A 25,738-nucleotide genomic window follows, 5' to 3' on the forward strand; every position below is an offset into this window, starting at 1 on the left:
GTGCCTTCAGCCATTTCTTGATAATCATGTGGAATTGGCTGAAGACTGGCATCTGTGATGCTGGGTACCTCCGGGGGATGATCCATCTCGGCACTTCTGGCTGAAGTCGGTTACAAATGCTTCACCCTTGTCCTTTGCACTAATATGCTGGGCTCCCCCATCATTGAGGATGGGGTTATTTATGGAGCCTCCTCCTCCGGTGAGTTGTTTAACTGTCCACCACCATTCACGACTGGATGTGGCAGGACTGCAGAGCTTAGATCTGACCCTTTGATTGTGGGATCGCTTAGGTCTGTCTATTACATGCTACTTCCACAGTTTTGCATGCAAGTAGTCCTGTATTATATCATCACCAGATTGACATGTCATTTTTTTGGTATACTTGGTGCTGCTCCTGGCATGCCCTCCTGCACTCTTCAGTCTCCCACTCAGAGTACATTCTGTGTCCTTGCCACCCTCAGTGCTTCTTCCAATTGATGTTCAACATGAAATAGCACTGATTCATCAACGGAGGGAGCGCAAGTACGTGGTAATCATCAGGAGGTTTCCTTGCCCATGTTTGACCTGTTGCCACGAGACTTCATAGGGTCCAGAGTTAATGTTGAGGACTCCCAGGGCAATACCCTCCCTGTATGGTGGAATGGCAATGGTGGTGTCTGGGACATTGTCTGTAAGGTATAATTCTGTGAGTATGGCTATTTCAGGCCTGAGTGGCTTGCTAGGCCATTTCAGAGTGTAGTTAAGAGCACATTGCTGTGGGTCTGGAGTCACATGTAGGCCAAATCAGGTAAGGACAACAGATTTCCTTCCCTAAAGGGCATTAATGAACTAGATGGTTTTTTACAACAATCGACAATGATTTCATAGTCACCATTACTGAGACTAGCTCTTTATTCCAGATTTAGTAACTGAATTTAAATTCCACCATCTGCTGTGGGTCATTTATAAAAGACAAATGGATAAAAAACTGACGCTTGAATCTGTAAACCACTTCAGACTAAAATACATCTATCGACCAGCACGCTTTGCTTTTCACTGAGCCAATTCCATATCCATACTGTCATTTACCCTTACTGACTGCATTTAATAAGCCTTCCTACGGCCCTTAAATGCCATCCAAAAGTCCATATGTACAACATTCAGTGCTCGACCTTGATAAACATTCTCTAGGACCTCATCGAAGGATTCAATTATGTGGGGCTCCAACACACACTACTATGAGTGGTTGGTTACAGATTCACGCCTGTGATATGTCTTCTCAGCAACAAGGCTTGATTTATTTGGAGATGTATAGAGTCCTAAACATTAAACTTTGTTTTGTTTGCACATGGCTGCTTATTCCAATTTCACATTTTATTGTGGAATCATGAGAAACAAAATATTTCACCTCTGACCTTCACCGAACCTTTAAAAACAGGTCAACATCAGATCATTGCTCACAATCCACAATGTTATAAATCAATATCTAAAATTTTAAGGTTCACATTGCTCCTTCTATTTTGTATGATCATTGTTACAATCAGTATAAGCATCTCAGTAAATTGTGCTCTCTACAGGTGACCAAATAGGGATGGCTAGCAGGCAGGGGTGTCAGTTCTCTCACTCTGAGATTTTACATGCCTCTGCTGTTTATTTCTCATACTCTTTAACTTCTGTGAAATATGAATATAAAACTCAGTTGCCCTGCCAACATTCAGAATCAGCTCTGAAAAAATCACAAGCTAAACAGCCTGCCAGTGAAACTTCTTGGAAAGATTTTATAATACCTTTGGCACCAAAATGACTTTTGAAAGCATCACTCAGTGTGCAGTGAAATGCATTTTTCTCACCACAAGTAAAAATCAGACCAAGGAGATATTATATTATAAATTCCCTGAAAATACTCATGGTCTTATCAATTTGCTGCATTTATATTGTCATTGTTTACTAAGTATACCTCGACATTTTTCTGGGGGCTTATTAGAGCATAGAGAAGAGGAGGAGGCCATCAAGTATCACCATCAGGATGACCCACCAGAGGTAGCGACACAATGGTACAGACGGGAAGGAGCTACCATGGGAATTCTCAATATTGACTTTGGACCCCATGATGCCTCATGGAAAAGGGAGGAGTGACCACCGCACAGAGCTTGTGGAGATGAAGTCCTGTCTTTGCATTGAGGATACCCTTGATCGTGTTGTGTGGCACTACCACCATGCTAAATGGGATAGATTTTGAACAGATCTAGCAACTCAAAGCTGAGCAACCATGAGGCACTGTGGGCCATCAGCAGCAGCAGAATTGTACTCAAACACAATCTGTAACCTCATGGTCCAGCATATCCCTCACACTACCATTACCATCAAACCAGGGGATCAAGCCTGGTTCAATGAAGAGTTCAGGAGGGCATGCCAGGAGCAGCACCAGGCACACCTAAAAATGAGGTGTCAATCTGGTGAAGCTATAACACAGGACTGCTTGCGTGCCTAACAGCATAAGCAACAAGTGAATGACGGGGCTAAGCGATCCCACAACCAACAGACCAGATCTAAACTCTGCAGTCCTGCCACATCCAGTCCTGAATGGTGGTGGACAATTAAACGACTCACTGGAGGAGGAGGGTCCATAAATATCCCTGTCCTCAATGGTGGAGGATCCCAGCACGTCAGTGCAAAAGATAAGGTTGAAGCATTTACAACAATCTTCAGCCTGAAGTGCCAAGTGGATGATTCACCTCGGCCTCCTCTGGAGGTCCCAGCATACCAGTTTGATTCAGCTAATTCAATTCACTCCACATGATATCAAGAGATGGCTGAAGGCACTAGATACTGCAAAGGCTATGGGCCCCAACAATATTCTGGATATAGTACTGAAGGTTTGTACTCCAGAACATGCCGCGCTCCTAGCCAAGCTATTCCAGTACAGCTACAACACTGGCATCTATCTAGCAATGTGGAAATCCGCCCAGATATGTCGTGTACATAAAGAGCAGGACAAATCCAGCCTGGCCAATTGTCTCCCCATCAGTCTACTCTTTACCAATGGCAAAATGATGGAAGGGTCGTCATCAACAGTGCTATCAAGCGGCCCTTGCTTAGCAATAACCTGCTCACTGATGCCCAGTTTGAGTTCCGCCAAGGCTACTCATCTCCTGACCTCATTGCAACCTTGATTCAAGCATGGACAAAACAGCTGAACTCCCGAGGTGAGGTGAGAGTGACTGCCCTTGACATCAAGGCCACATGTGACTGAGTGCGGCATCAAGGAGCCCTAGCAAACTGGAATCAATGGGGGTCAGGGGGAAAAATCTCCGCTGGTTGTAGTCACACCTTGCATAAAGGAAGACGGTTTTGGTTGTTGGAGGTCAGTCATTCCAGTCCTGAGACATTGTTGCAGGAGTTCTCCAGGGTAGTGTCCTCGACCCAAACAGCTTCAGCTGCTTCATCAATGACCCTCTTTCCATCATAAGGTCAAAAGTGTGGAGGTTCGCTGATGATTGCACAATGTCCACCATTCGCGACTTCTCAGATACTGAAGTAGTCCATGTCCAAATGCAAATGACAAGTGGCAAATAACATTCGCACCACACAAGTGCCAAAGCAAAGACCATCTCCAATAAGAGAGAATCCAACCACCTCCCCTTGACATTTAATGTCATTCCCATCACTGAATTCCCCACTATCAACATCCTGGGGGTTACCATTGACCAGAAACTGAACTGGACTAGCCATATAAATACTGTGGCTACAAGAGCACGTCAGAGGTGAGGAATCCTGCAGCGAGTAACTCACCTCCTGGCTCCTGCAAAGACTGTCCACCATCTACAAGGCATAAGTCAGGAGCATGATGGAATACTCCCCACTTTTCTGGTTGAGTGCATCTCCCACAACACTATCTCCCACAAGATGCACTGCAGGAATTCACTAACCTCCTTAGACAGCACCTTTGAAACCCACAAACTACTACCATCTAGAAAGACAAGGGCAACAGGCAGATGGGAACACCACCACCTGGAAGTTTCCCTCCAAACCACAAATCATCCTGACTTGGAAATATATTGCTGTTCCTTCATTGTCGCTTGGTCAAAATCCTGGAACTCCCTCCCTAACAGCACTGCGGGTGTACCTACACCACATGGACTGCAGGGGTTCAAGGAGGCAGCTCACCACCACATTCTCAAGGGTAATTAGGGATGGGCAATAAATGTTTGGCCTAGCCAGCATTGACCACACCCTATGAAAAAATAAAAAAGGCAGTTCCTCCAGATACACACAACTTGTTCTGTACTTGGGAAATTTAGTTTCTGCCCCACTAAACTCGAATGTGTAACTCTGCCATTATATATCCTTGCTTAGTTACCTTGCAAAATGTTGCCCCAGGTTACAGACAGAGGCTCGCGCCCTATCTACATGTCATGGCCATCACTGAAAATTCCAAGGGCCTTTCTATAGATGGCCATGGGTTGCCTGAAATGATTGTCATTCTCATTTAAAACTTGAAGTGAGACTCCTGTGCCCATTTCAGACCTGGACACCTAACTAACTATACTTTCCAGCTCTTGATCTATCTGAACAGTGTTTCTTAAAGGCCGCTGGAAGTTACTCAAACAAGAAGGTTCCAAATGTTTGCCAATGTTATCTTGTGTAGAATCAGAAAGAGTAGCAGGGCTTCATCTGGGTCCACAGAACAACTGCAGCGTACACTTGCCATGCCACCTGCTACCCTCCCTCCTGTAATTACCTCTCAGCTTAGTACCAGCCAGAACTGATTTGGCACTGTCAGCCGAGCTTATGCCTTGTAGATGGTAGACAGGCTTTGGAGAGTCAGGAACCGAGTTACTCACTGCAGAATTCCCAGTCTTTGACTAGCATTTGTATTTATATGGCTGGTGCAGTTCAGTTACTGATCAATGGTAACCCCCAGGATTTTGATAGTGGGGGATTCAGTATTGGTAATGCCATTGAATATCAAAGGGAGATGGTTAGATTCTCTCTTGTTGGAGATGGTCATTGTCTGGCACTTGTGTTGCACAAATGCTACTGTATATAACTGGTATAAAAAGCAATCTCATGTGAAAGGCTCTCCCACTTGCCTAAAAATTTTCATATACTTGGTATAAAATTCAACCCTACTCTTTCAGGGATCAAAACCCCAAAATTTCAGAACCAAATTATAATCTCTATAATGACATCAAAAACCTCAATTCATTATGCATTAAAACTATCCCACTTACCATAATTCCTCCAGGACTTCATTGTTAATTAAGGCAGGAAGAATGTCAATTCTGATATTTTTGGGGAGGGAGAAATTGACAGATCAGAGAAGAGAAATAAACACTGCATATGGAAACAGGATGCAAAGGCCAATTTTGAGTGAACATTAAATAAATTAATGCCCAAGTCTTTAACCATTACCATCAGCCTCACTAGGGAAGGGAGGAGGGACTTGGGCCTTGCCAATCGAGTCCTTGTGAGCACAGTCCCTACATCAAGACCCAGGTCAAGGTCTTGGGACCAACAACGTGACATTTTCAAACTCCGTGCCCTTCCCATCTGCTGACCCCCAAAACAGCCTTGAAAGCACAGGCCCAGCCAATGTGACCACCTCTCCCTGGGTGTTGAGTTTGGGGTTGGGGGTATGGGGGGTGGTGGAGGGGGTGGGCACATGAGAGAGGCTCCTTAATAAAAACCAGAGAGAGAGGGAGAGAGGAAGGGAGAGATAAAGAGAGAGAGAGAGAGGGAGGGGTTGGGGGTCAAGAGAGAAAGATAGAGAGAGAGAGAGAAAGAGAATAAATGGCTGGTGTGGATACCACTTCCCCTATTAACTTATGGATTCTTTTGAGAGCCATGTTAGGTAGGCGGTTGTGTTTTAGTTGAGAGTAAGCCCCTCAAAAACATTCTCGATTAAAAGTTGACCCCTTAACATTTTGTCTAAAAGATTGGTCTCAAAAATGAGACTTTTAAATGAGCAAATACATTATTTATCACTTATCAGCCCAAGTCTGAATGTTGTCCAGGTCTTGCTGCGGCCAGGTATAAGCTGCTTCAGTAATTGAGGAGTATCTCAGTGACAGTGTACCAACCTCTGTGACAGTTTACCAACCTCTGTGACAGTTTACTAAATTCAGTGAAAATCTACTCAGCTCAGTGAGAGTCTATTAACCTCAGTATAACTCTACCAATCTCAGCATTGTCTACTATCTTCAGCATGAGGAAACCAGGTTGAACATTGAACATGAATTGTGAATATGCGTAGCAACAGGAGTAACCGTTTCACTCCTTAAGCCTGTTCTGCCATTCAGTGAGCTCTGACTGATTTTTGACCTCACTCTAAAAATCAGCTTTTGTCCCATATCATCATCATCTTTCAGTTTCTTCCTTTTCACTTGGGGTCTCCACCTCCTCCTGTCAGTTAGCCATTCTTCTTCCAATTTCTCTGCTTTAAGTCTCTCACTTCTGCATCTTTCCATCTGGTCTTAGGCCTTCCCCTTCTCCTTCCTCCTGACAGTCCCATCTTAATCGCTCACCTCACCATGGTTCATCACTCTCTCTCTCTCTCTCCACAACAGGTGACCATACCATTTCGATCTTTTCTTGGCTACTCTCTTCAATGCTCCCACAATCTTCACTGACCCCTCTGACGTGCTGGTTCCTGATCTTGTCCTTTTTCAACATTTCACACATTCATCTCAGATTCCATATCTCATTAGTATCCAGTCATTGCTCCTCTCTTCTTGATGTTGCCCAGGTTTCTTTATGAAATACCAAGGCCGATCTCACAACTGTCTTGTAGATTCTTCCTTTCAGTTTCAGCAATAATCACACTGAACTTCACTGCACTTCTTCCAATTACTCCAACCGAGTTAATCCATTGCTTCACTTCCATTTCCATACTCCCATCACTGAGCCCAGGTATTCACTTTCTCCAGGACTTCACCTAGAATCTTTATGCCTTCACCCTGATCTTCTTCCCTAAGCTCCAACTGACAGCCCATAAATTGGGTCTCTGGTCTACCCCTATCTTCGTGTTTTTCTCAGTAGTACTTAGAAAAACACTCATCACCCCCATCTAATAGCTCAATGTCACTGCAAACATCATTAACCATGGCACTTTGCATCCCTCTTGCTCAGTTAGAACATCCATGAAAATCAGGAAGAGGAAAGGGCTCAGTGCCCTTACTACCTTCGCCTCATAAAAATCAATGAATTTCAGTTTATTACTTGTTGTATGTGGAAAAGCATTTCAAACTTCTACCACCCTGCGTTGAAGCATTCCCTAATTTCACTCCTGAAAGGTCTGACTCTCATTTTTTAAACTACCCCCCTGATCCTAGGCTCCCAACTAGCTGAAATAATTTCTCTCTATCTACTCAATCTGTTTCTCTCAATTTCTTGAAAACTTTGATTAATCATCCCTTAAATCATCTGAATTCTTGTTTAATGTCTTCTTGTAGCTCAACCCTTGGGGTCCAGGTATCAACACTGCATTCCCTTCAAGATCAATATATCCTTCGTAAGATGTGGTGCTCAGTACCATTCACAGTGCTCAAGATGTGTTCAAACTAGTGCTTTGTACAGCTGAAAGACGAATTCACAGAATTGTTGCAGCATGGAAGAAAGCCTTACCAGGTCTGCACCAGCTCTCTCAAGGGACAACTCACCTAGTGCCATTCCCCCACCTTCGCCTGCACACTTCCTTTACAGATAATGAAGGGGATAAAGGGGACTTCTACTCCCTGTTATTCTCTTCCTCCAGATATAAATCTCAGCATTCCATTTTAATAATTTATGCACCTGGATTCCCAAGTCTTTTTGAACATTTATTGTTCATAGTTTTTCACCATTTGGAAAGTAGTTTTTTCTATACTTTTCTGTTCCAAAGTGGATGACCTCACATTTCATCCATTGAAAATACTTTATTTAAACGCTTTTTTCACATATCATACGATCACTATATGGTTCATTGGTTCTAAACAGTGTAAAGTGAGTCAATGGGTATAGAAGTGTCATAGCTTGGCATGGGGGCATGAATGGCCATAGGGAGTGGCATGGATGGCATGGGGAGGATGAAGGAGTGTGGGGGGTGAGGGCTGGATGGCCTTTCTGCTTTTATTTTAACTGAGACAAAGTCCCACAGTATCAAGGTGGGCCTTTTAAATGGCTCGCTTCCACACCTGCCAGCTCCCACGGCTGCCTTCAAATCTTTTGCATCGTCGACTTGCCCAACTCCAGCAATGAAAATCCTGCCTTTGCGGGCATTTTGTCCTGAGGCAGGTGGGCTGAACTGGGAATTAAAGCATAAAAATCCAGGCTGCCTGCTGAATTAATAATTTTAAATCCGAGATTGATTTTTGCTACCCAAGGGTATAAAGAGATATGGAGTCTAGGCAGATATTTATCAATGCAGAAAGGTGTGAGGTGGTGGAAGAACGTGGGGAAACATGCAAGCCAAATGGTAAAAGGCAGTACAGGAACAGAGAGATCTGGATCTTTGGAGTGCAAATCTTTGAATGTATTGCGATTTGCTTCCCTTGTACCTGCTAAAAGCCTCTCTTTTCCTTCTCATCGTATCCTGAATATCTCTGGTCATCCATGGTTCCCTGGGCTTGTTACTCCTTCCTATCACCCTAGAGGGAACATGTTGAGCCTGTACCCTTCCCATTTCCTTTCTGAACACCCCCCCACTGCTCTTCTGTAGATTTCCCCACAAGTAGCTGTTCCCAGCCTACCTTGGCCAGATCCTGCCTTATTTTACTAAAATCCGCTCTCCCACAATCCAAAACATTTTTTTGCAACTTGTCTATTTCTTTGTCCATAACAAGCTTAAATTGTGCCATGTTACGGTCGCTATCACTAAAATGCTCCCCAACCACCACCTCAGCCACCTGTCTGGCTTCATTCCCCAGAATTAGGTCCAGCACTGTGCCGTCCCTTGTTAGACCCTCTATGTATTGACCTAAAAGGTTCTCCTGTACAAATTTCAAGAAATCCACTCCATCCAAGCCCTTAACACAATGTCTATCCCAATGAATGTTGGGAAAGTTGAAATCATCTTATATAATTACCCTATTGTTATTGTCTTTACACACCTCTGTAAATTGTGCACATTTTTGCTCCTAAATTTCCCGCTGACTATCTGGGGGTCTATAATAAACACCTAACAATGTGGCTGCCCCTCTTTGATTCCTAAGCTCTATGCTGTATGATAGGGTGGTGGATGTTGAATACACTGTATGACAGGGTGGTGGATGTTGAATGCATTGTATGATAGGGTGGTCGATGTTGAATGCACTGTATGATAGGGCGGTGGATGTTGTATACAATGTATGGCAGGGTGGTGGATGTTTTATACACTTTATTACAGGGTGGTGGATGTTGAATGCACTGTATGATTAAGTGGTGGATGTTGTATACACTGTATGATAGGGCGGTGGATGTTGAATGCACTGTATGATAGGACAGTGGATGTTTTATACACTGTATGACGGTGGTGGATGTTGAATGCACTGTATGATTAAGTGGTGGATGTTGTATCTACTGTATGATAGGGTGGTGGATGTTGAATGCACTGAATGATAGGGTGGTGGATACATATTTAATTGTAACTTTCAAAAGGAAATTGGATAAATACTTGAAGGAGAGAAAATTGCAGCGATGAGGAGTGAGATTAACTAAATTGCTGTGTAAAAAAATGGGTGTACATTCCATCCACCAAATGGCCTCCTTCTCACCTGCATTGTCCTATGATTCTCTGGAGTTAATATACTGAACAACCATGATAAAATTGAGTGGCAGAACTGGCTCGAGGGGCTTAATGGTCATCAACTACTTTTATATTCCTATGAAACACTTGAATTCCAAGCCTAGGTTTTGACCCTGTTTTTGTTCAGCCTCTCCAACATCTGATTGCCTTGAATCACTGCCAAATGTCTGTATATACATTTGCACAACTCTCATACGCTCACACATGGCCCACACTGCATAAAGAATTCAATTTTTTCAGAAAATGTAAACAAATAGCTGAAACAAACAGCATTGACATGATTTACCTGTTACAAAAATAGACCAGACAGATCTCAGAGCGATGCCTTATTTAAACAATTCACATATAGTTACATACTCTGCTCTTCCAGTTCATGCCACACTTTCAGCCATTTCACTGGAGAACATGACCAGAAATTTCCTTAAAGCTGGAGCTGATCTGCTGGAATGCCTTCACTGGAATTGTGGTGGAAACCTCATGTACATGTGTATTTTCTTCATTTATTCTTCATGGCTGTGGGTGCCATAGGCTAGACCACCATTTATTGCCCATCCCTAATTGCCCTTCAGAAGGTGGCGGTGAGCTGCCTTCTTGAGCTGCTGCAGTCCATGTGGTGTAGGTGTACCCACAGTGCTATTAGGACGAAAGTTCCAAGATTTTGGCCCTGCAATAGTAAAGGAACAGTGATATATTTCCAAGCTAGGATGGGGAGTGGCTTGGAGGGGAACTTCCAGTTGGTGGTGTTCCCATGCGTCTGTTGCCCTTGTCCTTCTAGGTGGTAGGGGTCATGGGTTTGGAAGGTGCTAAGGAGACTTGGTGAATTGCTGCAGTGCATCTTGTAGATGGCACACACTGCTGCTACTGTGCAATGGAGATAAGGGAAGTTAATGTTGAAGATGGTGCCCATCAAGCGGTCTGCTTTGTCCTGGGTGGTGCCAAGTTTCTTGAGTATTGTTGGAGGTGCACTCATCCAGACAAGTCAGGAGTATTCCATCACACTCCTTACTTGTGCCATGTAGATTGTGGACAGGCTCTGGGGAGTCAGGAGGTGAGTTACACACCACAGGATTCCCAGCTTCTGACCTACTCTTGTAGCCACAGTATTTACATGTCAAGTCCAGTTCAGTTTCTGGTCAATGGTAACCCCCAGGATGTTGATAGAAGGGGATTTAGTGATGGTAATGCCATTGAATGTCAAGGGGCATAGGCTAGGTTCTCTCATTGCCTGGCATTTGTGTGGGATGAATGCTAATGTAAATGGTATTTCTGGTGTAATACCAGCTAAGTTATAATAGTGGAGCAAGAGCAGCGCCACAAAAATCTGAGGTCCATGTGTTACCTTGTATCTGCATCCACAGCAAGAACTGAAGAGCATAAACATTTCTTCCTGTCGTAATTTACTTCAACAAGGATGGTCCTCAACCTCACATAACCTTCAACCACAAACCCATCCAACTGCCTCATAAACACATTCACACCAGGAAATTCTTCAGCTAATCCAACAGCAAGTCTTTGAAGGAAGTAAGGCAGAGACTCCATTTAGGTGTGTAGGAAATCTGGCAGAGGGATTTCCCAGCTATAGTTGTTGATCATTCAGTGTCCTTACTTGCGTATTAAAATCAAAGCTTTAGCAAATGAAATGCAGCTTTCTTGAGAGAAATGCTGCTTCATCATCTCATTTGTCATGCTCCAGTATATTATGAACTATCAGGCAATACGTAACAATTTTGTACCAAGCAGTCTATTAAAATGGCCACTGCAAATCATGTGATCCTTGGCATTTTGGGCTCCAGACAGTCCTAAGTCTCAAATACCTGATTAAATATGGACGTTCATAGCCAGCTGGAAGATTCACACACCTCTTTGTTTAAGGGTGGACTATCAACAACATATCTTTAGCATTCCAGCCCCCTTATCTCTCTGTTTTACCATGAACAAAAGAAACATACAGGCTCAATGTGTGTTAGATGAATGTGCAAGGGATCTCATTGATCCTCTATTGTATGAGGATGGTTTCTCATCCAAAGAATGGGGGATGAATTTCAAAGTGTCAAACGACAACACAGGATGTGTATTCAACACCCCACCTTGCTTTGGGCAAAGGATTTTTGAACTTGTACAAATCAAATGATGAGCACAGCCACATATTTTGCCTGCCTTTAAAACAGGTAATACTGCTTGCAGAGACAGAGTTACATCCAAATCCATCAGACAGCCAGCAAACCAACTGCACGTCAACTACACAGCCAAAATATTAAACGGCAATGCTTTGAAAGTGGAAGCAGGACCCTCCCTAACCTGTTCCAACTTCAAGTTCACCTGAGAACCACCCTCCTGGAAATCCAACTACAAGAAGCCTCACAGCATACCGAGAATCCTCTACTTAAAAGATCTTCACTTCAGCTAAAAACATCAACTCATCTAAGAAACCACAGGCCAGCCCAGAATGAGAGACTGGGACAATTATACTTTGTAACCATATGCTTTTTTCTTCATCTGTATCTAATGTTTGTGTGAGTGATATTTTGTGTAGCAAGCGAGTGAGACATTGCATTTTTTTATAAAAACCTCCAGGCAAGTGTGGGCTAATAAATAACCTTCTTTATTTTTAAACTCACAAAAAGCTTGCTGCTGGAATTATTTAAATTGGGACAATCACTGTGAGGGTAAGAAAATACACACACCCTACACACATAAAATACACTGATCACAGATATTAAAAAAAACACATAAATTCCGTCCGTGCCACATTGGGCTATATAGTACTTTAAGAACATTACCTGAAGTTTTAACATTTGCTCCTGCTAAGTATACTTTTGGCATATATTATGTTGCAGTAAATTTTATATATATGTTCCATATAAAATGTTACACTTCAGAATTTTTCCCTCCAGGATGTACTGCAAGCTGTCCTCTTAAACCCACCACCCCTCCCTCCACCACTCCACCCACCATCCCATCCCACCACCACCGCCCCCCCACCCCTCCGACACCCCCACATCTCCTCTACCCAAACCTCTAGCAACAACTATGAGGAGCTCATGGATTTCTTTCTCACCAAGATTGATACCATATGATCAGCTGCCCCCCTTTCCCCGAGTCCAATTGGACAAATCTTCTCTAAAATTTCCCTGTCCTAGCCCCGTGCCTTTCTCTACTTCCCTTCCTTTCTCCCTTCATGTCCTCTCTGAGCTCATCTTGTTCACGTGATCCTATTCACACTAAACTACTGACTATCCAACTTCCCTTTCTGACTTCCATGCTAGCTAATATCTCCTCAGCTTCTGTTCCTGTCTTCTTCAAATCTGCTGTCATCACCCCCTTCCTCCATCAGCTGCCCAGGTACTAAGCTCTGGAATTCCCTCCCTAATTCTCTCCGTCTCACTACCTCACTCTTCAACTTTAAGCCATTCCTCCACCTACTTATTTGATATTAAATCATCGCCTTATGGCTTGGTGTAATATTTTGTTTCAGAATGCTTCTGTGAAGCCTTGTAATATTTTGTTACCTTAATGGTTCTATCTAAGTTGCCGTTGTTGTAAATATTCTTTTCAAAAAAATTATTGTCCTCTGTTTTGTAATTTATTTTCTTTGTCTTCACATTTCTTATTTTATTCCTCAACATAATCTGTCCAATTGCAAATATGGCATAAAACTGCTCCAGCTGCTCACTATTCTACATTATTCTCCGGAAATTGCTACAAATGGACCCAGAACAGACAAAGAGCTCTTCAAATGGGCCAGTTATGAAGACGAAGCCACTTCCTATCAATGAATTAAAGTATCACAATGCACCAACATGTGCAGCACCATCAGGCTGCCTCTCAATGCTTTTCTTATGAGTGTCTTTTAAGAATCAATGTTATGTAAGGTTAATTAAATGTTAATTAAATAAATCTGGAATCAATGCCAGTGGGCAGAAGTGATGTTTTCACCCTTTTTGTCAGTCTGCTTGTCTGTAAACTATTGGATTGTTGCAAAAACCCAATTGGTTTACTAATTTATTTGAAGGAAGGATATCTGCTGTCCTTACCTGGTCTGGTCTATATGTGACTCCAGACCCACAGCAATGTGTTCTCTCTCAATTGCCCTCTGAAATGGCCTAGAAAGCCAGTTAGTTTTAAGAATTACGAGTAGGCCACAATACCCTTCAAGCCTACTCCACTATTCAATAAGATCATGGATGATCTGATTATGGCCTTAACTCCACCTTCCTGTCTGGAAGCCCATGACTCCCTTGTAGATCAAAAATATTTCTAACTCAGGCTTGAATATATTCAATGGCCAGCCTCCACTGCTCTCTGGGGTTGGGAATTCCAAGCATTAACAACCCTCTGAGTGAAGAAATTCCACCACATCTTCGTCTTAAATGGGAGCCACCCTATTCTGACATTGTACCCCTTAGTTTTAGACACCTCCAAGAGAGGCAACATCCTCTCAGCACTTATCCTATCAAGCCTCCTCAGAATCTTACATGTAAGAAGGCAACTTTCTCAAAGGCAATTGGTGATAGGCAACAAATGCTAGTCTTGCCAATAGTGTCCAGATCCTGTGAATGAAGTTAAAAAATCCAGGCATCCTAAGAAGAAAAATCTGTTTGTAACTTTACCAGATGAAACAGCAATAAAGCAGGGCAAGTAATTAAAGCATTAAGAATGAACAGGATGGTGTAGCGAGTTATTAACATTGTCCAACTCGGAGATGTGAGCTCAAATCTAGCTGAGATAGCTGGAAAATGGCTGCTAACTGTAAGGGTCCAATGTGAAATATGCTTGGACAGTTTCAGTCAATGGATATGGGACAACAGTACTAAAGTGAAAATTATACCTGACCTCAAAGCTCTTGATGAATGTCTGAATTACGAAAGTAATCCAGTTTCCAACACTAACACCCTCACAATGATCAGCATAAGGAGGACAAGGGCAGCAGACACATGGGAACACCACCACCTGGAAGTTCCCTTCCAAGTCACTCACCATCCTGACTTGGAAATATATTGTCGTTCCTTTACTGTCGCTGGATCAAAATCCTGGAGCTCCCTCCCTAACAGCACTGTGGATGTACCTACACCACATGAACTGCAGAGGTTAAAGAAGGTGCCACCACCATCTTAGGGATGGGCAATAAATGCTGGCCCAGCCAGTGAAGTCTACATCCCATAAAATGAATTAAAAAAAAATTAGAGCAAGGAAGCTGTTGACCCCCATTACAAATAAACAAACATTTCTTAGCAAGAGTGTATTCTTGGGACTTTAATAACTACACATTTAATTTCCTTTAAACACATTCCAGTTAGTCACTTTTACCATTTACATTCCTATTTTGTTAACAATAGAAAAAAGAACTAAGATAGAAAAAGCATGAAATCTAACCACTTTGTCCTCCTTTTAGAGAGAGCATCCAAGGAAGCATAGTGAAAAGAAAGGAAAACAAGAAAAGAGAGGAAGAAAGGTAGGCAAGTGTTAATCAAAAGACTGGAAAGAGCCATAACAATTTTATAAAAGCACACTTTCATAGGCAATTTCAACAGAACCAAACAGGACACAATGTTTTGTTCTTGATAAGCAATATGATGAGAAAATCACTCCTAACGAAACCAAACTGACAATGGAAGAGAAATGCAACAGATGACATTTATAATGTATGTCTGAACTACCAGCACTTCAAATAGACGCTGAATCAAAACACTCTTATTGAATTTTCTAACCAGTATTGTTAAAAGAGGCATCCTCCATACACCATTAAAAAATGGGAGCTTAACATGTGAGCCATCCCTTTAATTTATCTTCTATACTCCAGAAACTTCCTTATTATTGTCTTTTGTTAGTGGTTGTGATGAACTCTAATCTCCATGAGAAACAGTTTTGATATATAAGCCTGCAATTTCTTGTTATCTATATAACTGGGTGAACGTGCGGAAATCACAATGGATATACTATGTAAAGGAAAGTGTTAATTATTTAACAGAGGCATCAAAATATTTATTTTAGTGTCTAGAAAAACTGCCAATCTAACTTTCAGTAGTTATTCTTAATGCTAGATCTGGTCAAGCCATGTTATTCACACAAGATTATTTCTCCCCCCCACCACCCCAAGTCAAATAATGTACAAACTTGTTCGGCAGAAACAGCATGGAATGGATTCTAAGAATCATCTTTGTATCATTGTTTGGGATGACTATTGTGTTCTTGCAACAGTACAAGAAACAATTGGTTCTAGAAACATGGATTAAGTTAAGCCTGCATTACAGCATCCATTGTGCAGTAAAGGTTGAAACTTGTACTTCAGTGTGAAACAAGAGATGAGTATGGAATGACTGCTGCTAGAAATACATTTTCCCAGAACCTGGAATCTGGGAGATGTCAGACATTATATAAAGGTCACAGCAAAAGGAGATGACGGCGGGTGTGACAGGTACAGAGCCTTCAAGGTCGAGGTAGGTTGAAAATGTCACGATTGTTTGCAAAAGTGTTCATGATGTTGATGAAGAGAAACAAATTCAAGGGTAACCTTGTAATTGGTGAGTGATAGAACTCACATTGCTCTCTGGCATGTCAGTGACCCTACCTATGACCCTGGGTAGAGCTAATTGTTAAGTGCTTCCATCTAGTACATTTTAGTACCACCCAGGGAGTAAGTATTTTAGACCTAGTAATGTGCAATGAGTCAGGATTAATTAATTACTTCATTGTAAAGGAGGCTTCAGGCAACAATTATCACAGTATGATAGAATTTCACATTCAGTTGAGGATGTGAAGTGTGCTTCTAACACCAGTTTCGTAAACTTAGATAAAGGCAATTACAATGAAGACAGAGTTAGCTAATGTGAACTGAGAAAATAGATTAAAAGATAGGGCAGTGGAGAAGCAGTGACAGACAATTCTTTGAGGAGATATTTCTTAACTCTCAGCAAAGATATATTCTATTGAGAAACAAAGGCTCTATGAGAAGGATGCACCATCTGTTAAGGAAGTTAAGAATAGTATCAAATTGAAAGAAAAAAGTGTACAATGCTGTGAAGTAAGTACTAGGTCAGAAGATTGGACGGATTTTAAAAACCAGCAAAGAATGACTACAAAAAAGGAGAAATTATGAGTATGAGAGAAAGCCTGGTGGAAATACATAAACAGACAGTAAAAGCTTCAGCAAGTATTTAAAAAGGAAGAGTAACTAAAGAGAATATTAGTCCCTTACAGGGTGAGGCTGGGGAATTAATAATGGGAAAAAGGCGGATGTATTGAACGGGTATTTTTTGTCTGTCATCGCAGTAGAAAACACAAAAAAACAACCCCAAGTACTTGAAAAGCTAGAAATACAAAGTGGGGAGAAACTTAAAACTAAAGGTTGACAAGTCCCATGGACCTGATGGCCTGCATCCTAAGGTTTTAAAAGAAGTGGTTGCAGAGATAGTGGATGCATTAGTTGTGATCTTCCAAAATGCCCTACATTCTGGAAAGGTCCCAGCAGATTGCAAAATCACTAATTTAACACCTCTATTCAGAAAGAAGAAAAGCTGGTCTAACATCTGCTAAAGGGAAAATGTTAGAATCCATTATTAAGGAGGTAACAGCAGGACGTTTAGAAAATCATTATACAATCAGGCAGAGTCAAGGTGGTTTAATCATGTGTGACAAATTTGAGTTCTTTGAGGAAAGAACAAGCAAGATCGATAAAGGGGAAGCCAAAGATGTGGTGTACTTGAATTTCCAAAAGACATTTGATAAGGTGCTATGTCAAAGGTTACGACACAAAATAAGAGCTCATGGTGTAGTGGGTACCATATTAGCATAGATAGAGGATTGGTTAACTAACAGGAAGCAGATAGTAGGGATAAATGGGTCATTTTCAGGTTAGGAAGCTGTAACTGATCCATGTGCCACATGGATCAGTGCTGGGGCCTCAACTATTTACAACCTATGTCAATGACTTGAATGAAGGTGCTAAATGCATAGTAGCTAAATTTACTGATGACAAAAAGGTAAGTGGGAAAGTAAGTTGTCAAGAGGAGGTAAGGAGTCTACAAAGGTATATAGATAGGCTAAGTGACTAGGCAAAAATTTCGCATATGGAGTACAATGTGAGAAAATGTGAACTTGTCCACTTTGGCGTTAAGAATAGGTAAGCAGAATATTATTTAAATGGAGAGATACTGCAGAACTCTGAGGTACAGAGTGATCTAAGTGTCTTGGTGCTTGAATTACAAAAAGTTAATATGCAGGTACAGCAAGTGATTAGGAAGGGAAATGAAATGTTGGAATTTATTGCAATCAGAATCAAGTATAAAGGTAGGGAGCTGTTGATACAATTGCACAAGGACTTAATAAGGCCTTATCTGGTGTACTGTGTACAGTTTTGGTCTCCTACTTAAGAAATTATATAATTGTAATAGAAGCAGTTCAGAGAAGGTTCACTTGATGGATTTCTGGGATGAAAGAGTTAGCTAACAAAGAAATGTTGGAAAGGTTGGACCTGCGTCCACTGGAGTTTAGAAGAGTGAGAGGTGATCTTATTGAAACATATAAGATCTTGAGAGAACTTGATAGGATGTATCCTCTTGTGGGGGTGTCTAGAACTAGAAATCCATCAAGTGAACCTTCTCTGAACTGCTTCTATTACAATTATATAATTTCTTAAGTAGGAGACCAAAACTGTACACAGTACACCAGATAAGGCCTTATTAAGTCCTTGTGCAATTGTATCAACAGCTCCCTACCTTTATACTCGATTCTGATTGCAATAAATTCCAACATTTCATTTCCCTTCCTAATCACTTGCTGTACCTGTTTAAAAATTAGGGGTCTGCCATTTAAGACTGACATGAGGAGAATTTCCTTCTCTCAGAGGGTCACTAGCGTCTGGAATTCTCTTCCCCAGAGACACATGGAGGCTGGGTCATTGAATATATTCAAGGCTGAGTTGAACAGATTTTTGATCGACAAGGGAATCAAGAGCTATGGCGGATAGACAGGAAAGTGGAGTTGAAACCACAATCAGATCAGCCCATGATCTTATCGGATCTTGGAGCAGGTTCGAGGGTCAAATGACATACTCCTGCTCCTAATTCCTATGCTCTTGTGTTCAGTCATGAACTGGCAATGCAGCTATTCCAGTAATTCCATGTCCTGATAGAGTTAGGGGACAGAGTAAAATCTCCAGAAGAGTGGGAAGAGGCAGGAAGCTCAGGGGTTTTTGTGTGGATCACTCTCATTTTAGACTGCTGTATGTAATGACAGTTTGAAGGAGTGCACCAAAGAGCAAAGGAGTCATAGGCCTGAATTTTTACTACGTCGGGATGACTGGAAGCCCTCTAAAAATGGTGGGTGGATCCCAATTCTGGAATTCCAACCCCATTCCTGGGTTTTCTGATTTTTGGGAGTGACTTTTAAGTATGTGGGTTGGTTCAGATCATGAGCCCACACCTGGCACTCCCGACTTGGTTGGCTCCATTGCAGGCATAGGCATGTCCTAGTACTCTGCAATTTTACTGGAGTTGGGCCAGCTTTTCAAAGAGTCATGGTTCACAGCACCTTAGTGGTGTTATGAGCCATAATCTACATGAGGGAACCTTTTGAAAGGTAAATTCAAACCTGCCCCCACCAATGTCCCATAGCCCCTCATGTCCCCTAATCCAAGCTATGGCACTCCCGTGTCTGTTCACCCACTATAAATTGTATAGAACCAATGTACCCTATGTAGACAATAGTATGTGGAATAAAAAACTCTTTAAAAAATCAGTCATTCAATTCCATTTACTTTCCACTATGTTGAAAAGTCCTTTCACTATATCCCAATAAAAGTGTCAATCATCCAGAACCTTTAAAGTATCAACAGCAAAAACTGCAGGCACTCTTAGCCTTGTGCAAATAAACATTGTGCAATTGACAGCAAAAATTATCGAGCCAAAGCTGTCAATCAAGCAATGTTTTCCCTGGCGCTCAGGTGTTTCTACATACTAATGGATGTCTGGGCTCTCAGCCAAGCCCTTGATGCATTCTTATTGCCACAGCGAATCCACCAGTAAGCTACTGTCTCAAAGGCTTTTGTCTATTTAAAAAACATCTGGACACATACCTTTTGCCTGAATACCAGAGTCATAAAAGAATTTCCAGCTCCAAGGAACATTGTGGGATTGCAAAGGTTTATGGGAATGGTGAATCAAGTGGTAAAATTTATTTTAAAAAATCTTCACAGAATTCAGTGAGCCACTAGGCCAGTTGTTTATGCCACAACAATTAATGTTGTTTGGAAGAAGCACATCAGAAATGATTCAACAAAATCAAGGAGAGGTTGATGTCTTCAGAGATATTTGCATATTATGATCTGCCGGATTGGGTGCAGGACATTTTCAGGTACAGATGGAAAACGCAGACTGATCTATTACTGTCATTTACAGATACAGAGAAGAGATACGCAGTAATCAAAAAGGAAGCATTAGCAGCCACATAGACATGCGAGAAATTTGCTAACTACATATTAGTCTATGGTAGAAATGCACCATAAAGCTTTAGTCACACTATTGAATTCGAAAGAGTTTGTAGCAATGCCGTCAAGAGTTCAAAGGTTTAAATTAAGATTGATTAAGTTTTATACTTATACAGTATACACATTATACAGCAGACACATTATCACGCATTGCTAAACAGGGAATCCAGAAAAAAGCGATATTGAATTTGTGGAAGAAGTCGAGGAGTTTGTTATTATGACAGTCCACACATTACCGCAATTACACAAAGATTGAGTGAAATCAAAGAAGCTCAAATATCAGATAAGGAATGTAAGCAGATCAGAGAATTTTGCATTAAACGATGGCCAACATATATACCACATAGTCCGATCCTGAGACTATATTTTGAGCAATGAGCACATCTGACAGTGATTGAGGATTTACTGATATACGGTGATGGAATAGTAATCCCAAGAGCATTGAGACTTGAGATCTTACAATGCCTACATCAAGGTCATTTCGGTATTACCAGGTGCAGAGCAAGAGCACAGTATTCGGTTTGGTGGCCGTGTCTCTCAAAGTCACTGGAAGAAATGATATCCAGATGTATCACATGCACAATTCACAGACAGGAATCAAAAGAACCATCTACTAGTTCAAATTCTGTTCAACATCAACCAGAGGACCAGTAGCAGAATGAGAAGGCCTACAGATGAGAGGAGAATGAGGTACAGTAGACTAGTGAGGGCACTGGAACGCTTATCAGTGTAAGAGGTGAGAATCTCAAAAAAATAGAGGGAGGAAAGAAAAGAGAGAACAAGAAGAGAACATGGAGAGAGGAATAAAAACAACATTTACCTAAGAGAGCAAAAGGAGGCCACATTTCCTATGAGACTTCAAAACACTGAAATGACTAGGAGACTGAAACCTTGGGATTCCAGGAACATCAGAGAACGCTGAAGTCTGATTAGACACTTGGGGGATGTAGTATAATAGAGTATGTTAGACTAAGTCCCATAAAGGGTTAACTGCAATAGTCTGTGATGTCACAGAAGGAAGTGACATATGTGTGACCTTAGAGACTCTAGGAGGAAGCAGCATGGAAAGAAGCTAGTAAGGGAGTGTTACACTAAATGTTACAATAAAGCCTTTGTAGTTAACAGTCTTCGGGAGCTCTTGAAACTACTCCAACCCAACAACACAATAATATAGCCCTGACAAAATCTATCCATTGGTGTATGGAGGAGACCAAATAATACATTGTGAACATAGTATTTCCTCAGCTTGCTAATATTAGAAAATGGTTAGTGGGAGTATAAAGCAGGGAAACAAACATATTCACTTGCATTACAAATGGAGGAAAATATATTCCATTAAGTTAGACCACGTTCAAATGAAGGAACAGCTTTGTACCTTGCTCCCTAACATAGGAACTATCCAAGATCATGAAGCAATGATAGTGCAGTCAGATAAACAAGGATAAATGGTGAGTAGGTCCTTGATCAGACATTGCTGAGTGTACTCACGTTATTTGAGCGAAGAGTAACCCGACCACCACACCGGGCACAAAATTTGGTCTGGCAGTAAGAGCAGATATGGCCACAGCCATCGGCAAACTTGGTTTTGAGGCAGATCCCACAGGTTGGAGCATCATCCTTGTGCTCCCCCTGGTAACGACGTGCTTCATCACCTATTTTTCGTACCTGTTCCTTGTAGCTCTCAAATTGTTGATGTAATCGCCTGTGGGGAAGGTAAACAAAATAAAGTGAGCCCTTTGATTTCAGTCCCTATTGTACATGTAGTGATAGCCATGCTTGTCTTATGTGGCATAGTCACACCCTCCGCCCATTACATCCCAACAAGAAAGTGTTCTTCCACTCTAGTCTTATTGCCTGAATTTTCCCAAGAGGAGAATCTAGTGCTGAATATTTAAAGGGATATCACACAATAATTGTGTGAGATATTTGACAAGTACTATCTTTTTGTAAAAAATAATTTGTAAATGTCCCTAATGTTTTGCTAAAAATCTGCAGCCTTTGTCCCTCATTCCCTGTTTGTTCAGTTTGCTACAATCAATCCCAAAGATTCTCATCACCTAGAGGTTCTGAGGATTTCAAGAATTTGTTTCCAATCTGGAAAGATATTCTTAGTGGTGTCAGTTTCATGTGAATAGAAACAAAAAGTAAAATGTTAGAAATTTGCAATAAAGTCAGTTGTGGAAATGTATTACTTATTATTTAGCATCTGTAACAATCCCTGTGGAAACTGATAACTTTCAAAAGAAATTTGAACTTCCAATTAATAATTGAAAGAATGACACAAAAGATTTAAGTTTTAAGACATTTACTATAATGAAAGACTAAAAGCTCTATTAACTGAGCACTATCTTTGCAAGCAACGTTTACATAGAAACATAGAAACTAGGAACAGGAGTAGGCCTTTTGGCCCCTCGAGCCTGCTCTGACATTCATTATGATCATGGCTGATCATCCAACTCAATAGCCTGCTCCTGCTTTCTCCCCATATCCTTTGATCCCTTTCGCCCCAAGAGCTATATCTAACTCCTTCTTGAAAGCATAAAATGTTTTGGTCTCAACTACTTTCTGTGGTAACGAATTCCACAGGCTCACCACTCTCTGGGTGAAGAAATTTCTCCTCATCTCAGTCCTAAATGGTCTACACCATATCCTCAGACTGTGACCCCTGGTTCTGGACTCCCCCACCATCGGGAACATCCTTCCTGCATCTACCCTATCTAGTCTTGTTAGAATTTTATAGGTTTCTATGAGATCCCCCCTCATTCTTCTGAACTCCAGCGGATATAATCCTAATCGACTCAATCTCTCCTCATGTGTCAGTCCCACCATCCCAGGAATCAGTCTGGTAAACTTTCGCTACACTCCCTCTATAGCAAGTACATCCTTCCTCAGATAAGGAGACCAAAACTGCACACAATATTCCAGGTGTGGTCTGACCAAGGCCCTCTACAAATGCAGCAAGACATCCCTGCTCCTGTACTCGAATCCTCTGGCTATGAAAGCCAACATACCATTTGCCTCTTTACCGCCTGCTGCATCTGCATGCTTACCTTCAGCGACTGGTGTATAAGGACACCCAGGTCTCGTTGCACATTCCCCTCTCTCAATGTATAGCCATTCAGATAATAATCTGCCTTCCTGTTTTTGCTACCAAAATGGATAACCTCACATTTATCCACATTATACTGCTTCTGCCATGCATTTGCACACTCACTTTAAACCACAGAATACCCCCTTGTTAATCTAGCACAAGCAAAAAACCAAACTCCACAGGTATACGTTACACTGTCCTTTAAGTAGACATCTAATTCTCCCAAAATCAGTCAAAAGTGACTCTTAGCCCCCAAGGGTTCACTTCTGTTCTTCTGGCGACTTCTCCCTCTAGCTAAAGCTAGATGAATCTTCCAGCCTCATTTTAACTCCTCATGGTTTGGTCTCTTCAATCTGAACGTGAGCTCCCACCCACATTCCTGCATGGTGAACCAAAGAAACTTGCGTCCTCTAACTTCTCTTTCTCTCTCTCCTGGACCCTGACAGACTAACCTGTCTGCGATATTCAGTGATATTTTAGGAAAACCTGTAACCCAATATCACAATGGCTTCCCTCTGTACCCTTCCCATCTCAAAGCCCATCACCACGGCAATGTGAATCACATTGGCTTTGTATCCAGAAATGATGATTAGTTACCTTGAGAGCCTAGCTCCCTTTCACCTTGGAATTAAATGGACAGTTTAAAGGACAATTCTTTACAACCCGATATTCTCAAAACTTTTCTTGGACTTTGGAGACCCACAGTCTATCCATTGTTAGTACGCAGGCTGATGCCAATGTCTCCAAGCATAAACATCTCACAATTTCTTCCCAATAAAACAATCTAGACCCTTTCTAATCTCTAACAATCAAACCACCCAGGCTTGCTGTCAGGCCGATGCCAGAATCACATGACCCCTTTCATTTTACCTTAAATTAAGGATGCAGTCACAAAACATAATCTTACAAACCTCATAATTGTGCCACATTCAAAAGAAAAATGTGATGGTTGTAAACTTACATCCATTAAATTACATCTTTCCAAAATACCCTCAAAGTACTTCAATGTTTATCATTAGCTCTTTTTAAAAAAAACTGCTGATTCTTGATTTCCTGAAAGTGTTCACCCTCCTTTCCTTTTATGTACTTTGTTCCTTTGCAATGCTCTGGAATATGATTTTCTATTCAGTTTTGTTCATTTAAGTTTTTCCTTTTTGTAACATGCTGCAGAGTGTGAAAAGCTATGTCAATATCTTAGTTGCCCTTTTTCCTTGAATGTTACTTGGTAAAGTAGTATTGGTCTGGAATTTGTGGTGAGTGATGAAAGAATAGTGCTCGCTACTAAGCACGAAAAAATCTGACCATAAAGATGGAACTGGCTCTGAATGGTTGATTTCCTTTATTCTGATGTGACTTTGTATCTGGCACCATCTGGTGTCCAGCAACAGTTGATTGGCTGAACAACCAGTTTTCATAGACAGCAAACTCAGAAGTGAAAAGCATGGATTATAATCACATCAGAATTATTTTACAGAAATAAAAATAAAAATTGGGATATACAGGTGGGACTAAAGTGGGAATTCAAATGCCATTAAAAAAAACAATTTAAAAATCATGGAGTTTATAAATAATATTTTGAGGGAATAACACTCCACGTTTGTGGAAGAAGCCTTGATACAGGAGCAGTTGCTGGTGTCAGAAGTATAGCTAATCCAACGAAGCTTGCTCGACTGGTTCTGGAACAGGTAGAGTTTACTCCTAAAATATAGTTATTGTGTAACTTTCTACCCTAGAACCTCAGTGGGCAATGTTTAGAGGATGTGTTATCTCTTTGTAGGAGAAATTAGTCTGCCTTCCTGTTTTTGCTACCAAAACGGATAACCTCACATTAATGAAATCTGGTGGAGTGTCATTGATTGCTGCTCCTGGTGGACACGGCTTTGTGCTGGGACCCTGCAGAGGGGAACATTTCCCTTGAGCTCATTACGTTGCAGTTCATTTCATTACATTACAAAAATAACTACACTTCGACAGTACTTCATATACTGTGAAACACTGGGATATCCTGAGGTTGTGAAAGGTGTTCTATACATATACAGATTTATTCTAGAGGTATCAAATTCAATAGCAGTGACATTTTGTTAAATTTGTATAGGACCCCGGTCAGGCCACACTTAGAGAGTGCAGTGCGTAGCTCTGATCTTCATACCGTAAACAAGGCACAGAAGCATTGGAGAAAATGCAAAAAATATCTCCAGAGATGGTACTACAATTAAGTAATTAGTTATCTGGAAAGTTTGAACAGGTTAAGATTTTTCCTTTAATGCAGATCTGATATGGGTCTTTAGGATTATGAATGAGGTGGACAGGGTGGATGTGGGAGATGTTTCCACTGGAAGAATCCAAAACTATGGGTAAAAATGACAAGGTTGTAACTAATAAATTCAACAGCAGATAAGGAAAAATTTCTTAACTCACTGTG

General features: G+C 41.4%; 1 protein-coding gene across 1 annotated transcript in view; it reads right to left on the reverse strand.

Moving 5' to 3' along the window:
- Positions 1-25,738, reverse strand: part of rims1b (regulating synaptic membrane exocytosis 1b) — a 688,681-nt gene that overhangs the window by 260,238 nt on the left and 402,705 nt on the right. Inside the window, exons 2-3 of the mRNA XM_041187360.1 lie at positions 21,714-21,927; positions 15,116-15,127 (exon numbers count right to left, since the gene is read on the reverse strand). Of these exons, the coding sequence (XP_041043294.1) occupies positions 15,116-15,127; positions 21,714-21,927 (226 nt within the window). The remainder of the gene's footprint in view (positions 1-15,115; positions 15,128-21,713; positions 21,928-25,738) is intronic.

This window comes from Carcharodon carcharias, chromosome 5 (genome assembly GCF_017639515.1).
Source record: "Carcharodon carcharias isolate sCarCar2 chromosome 5, sCarCar2.pri, whole genome shotgun sequence".
NCBI classification, from domain to species: domain Eukaryota; kingdom Metazoa; phylum Chordata; class Chondrichthyes; order Lamniformes; family Lamnidae; genus Carcharodon; species Carcharodon carcharias.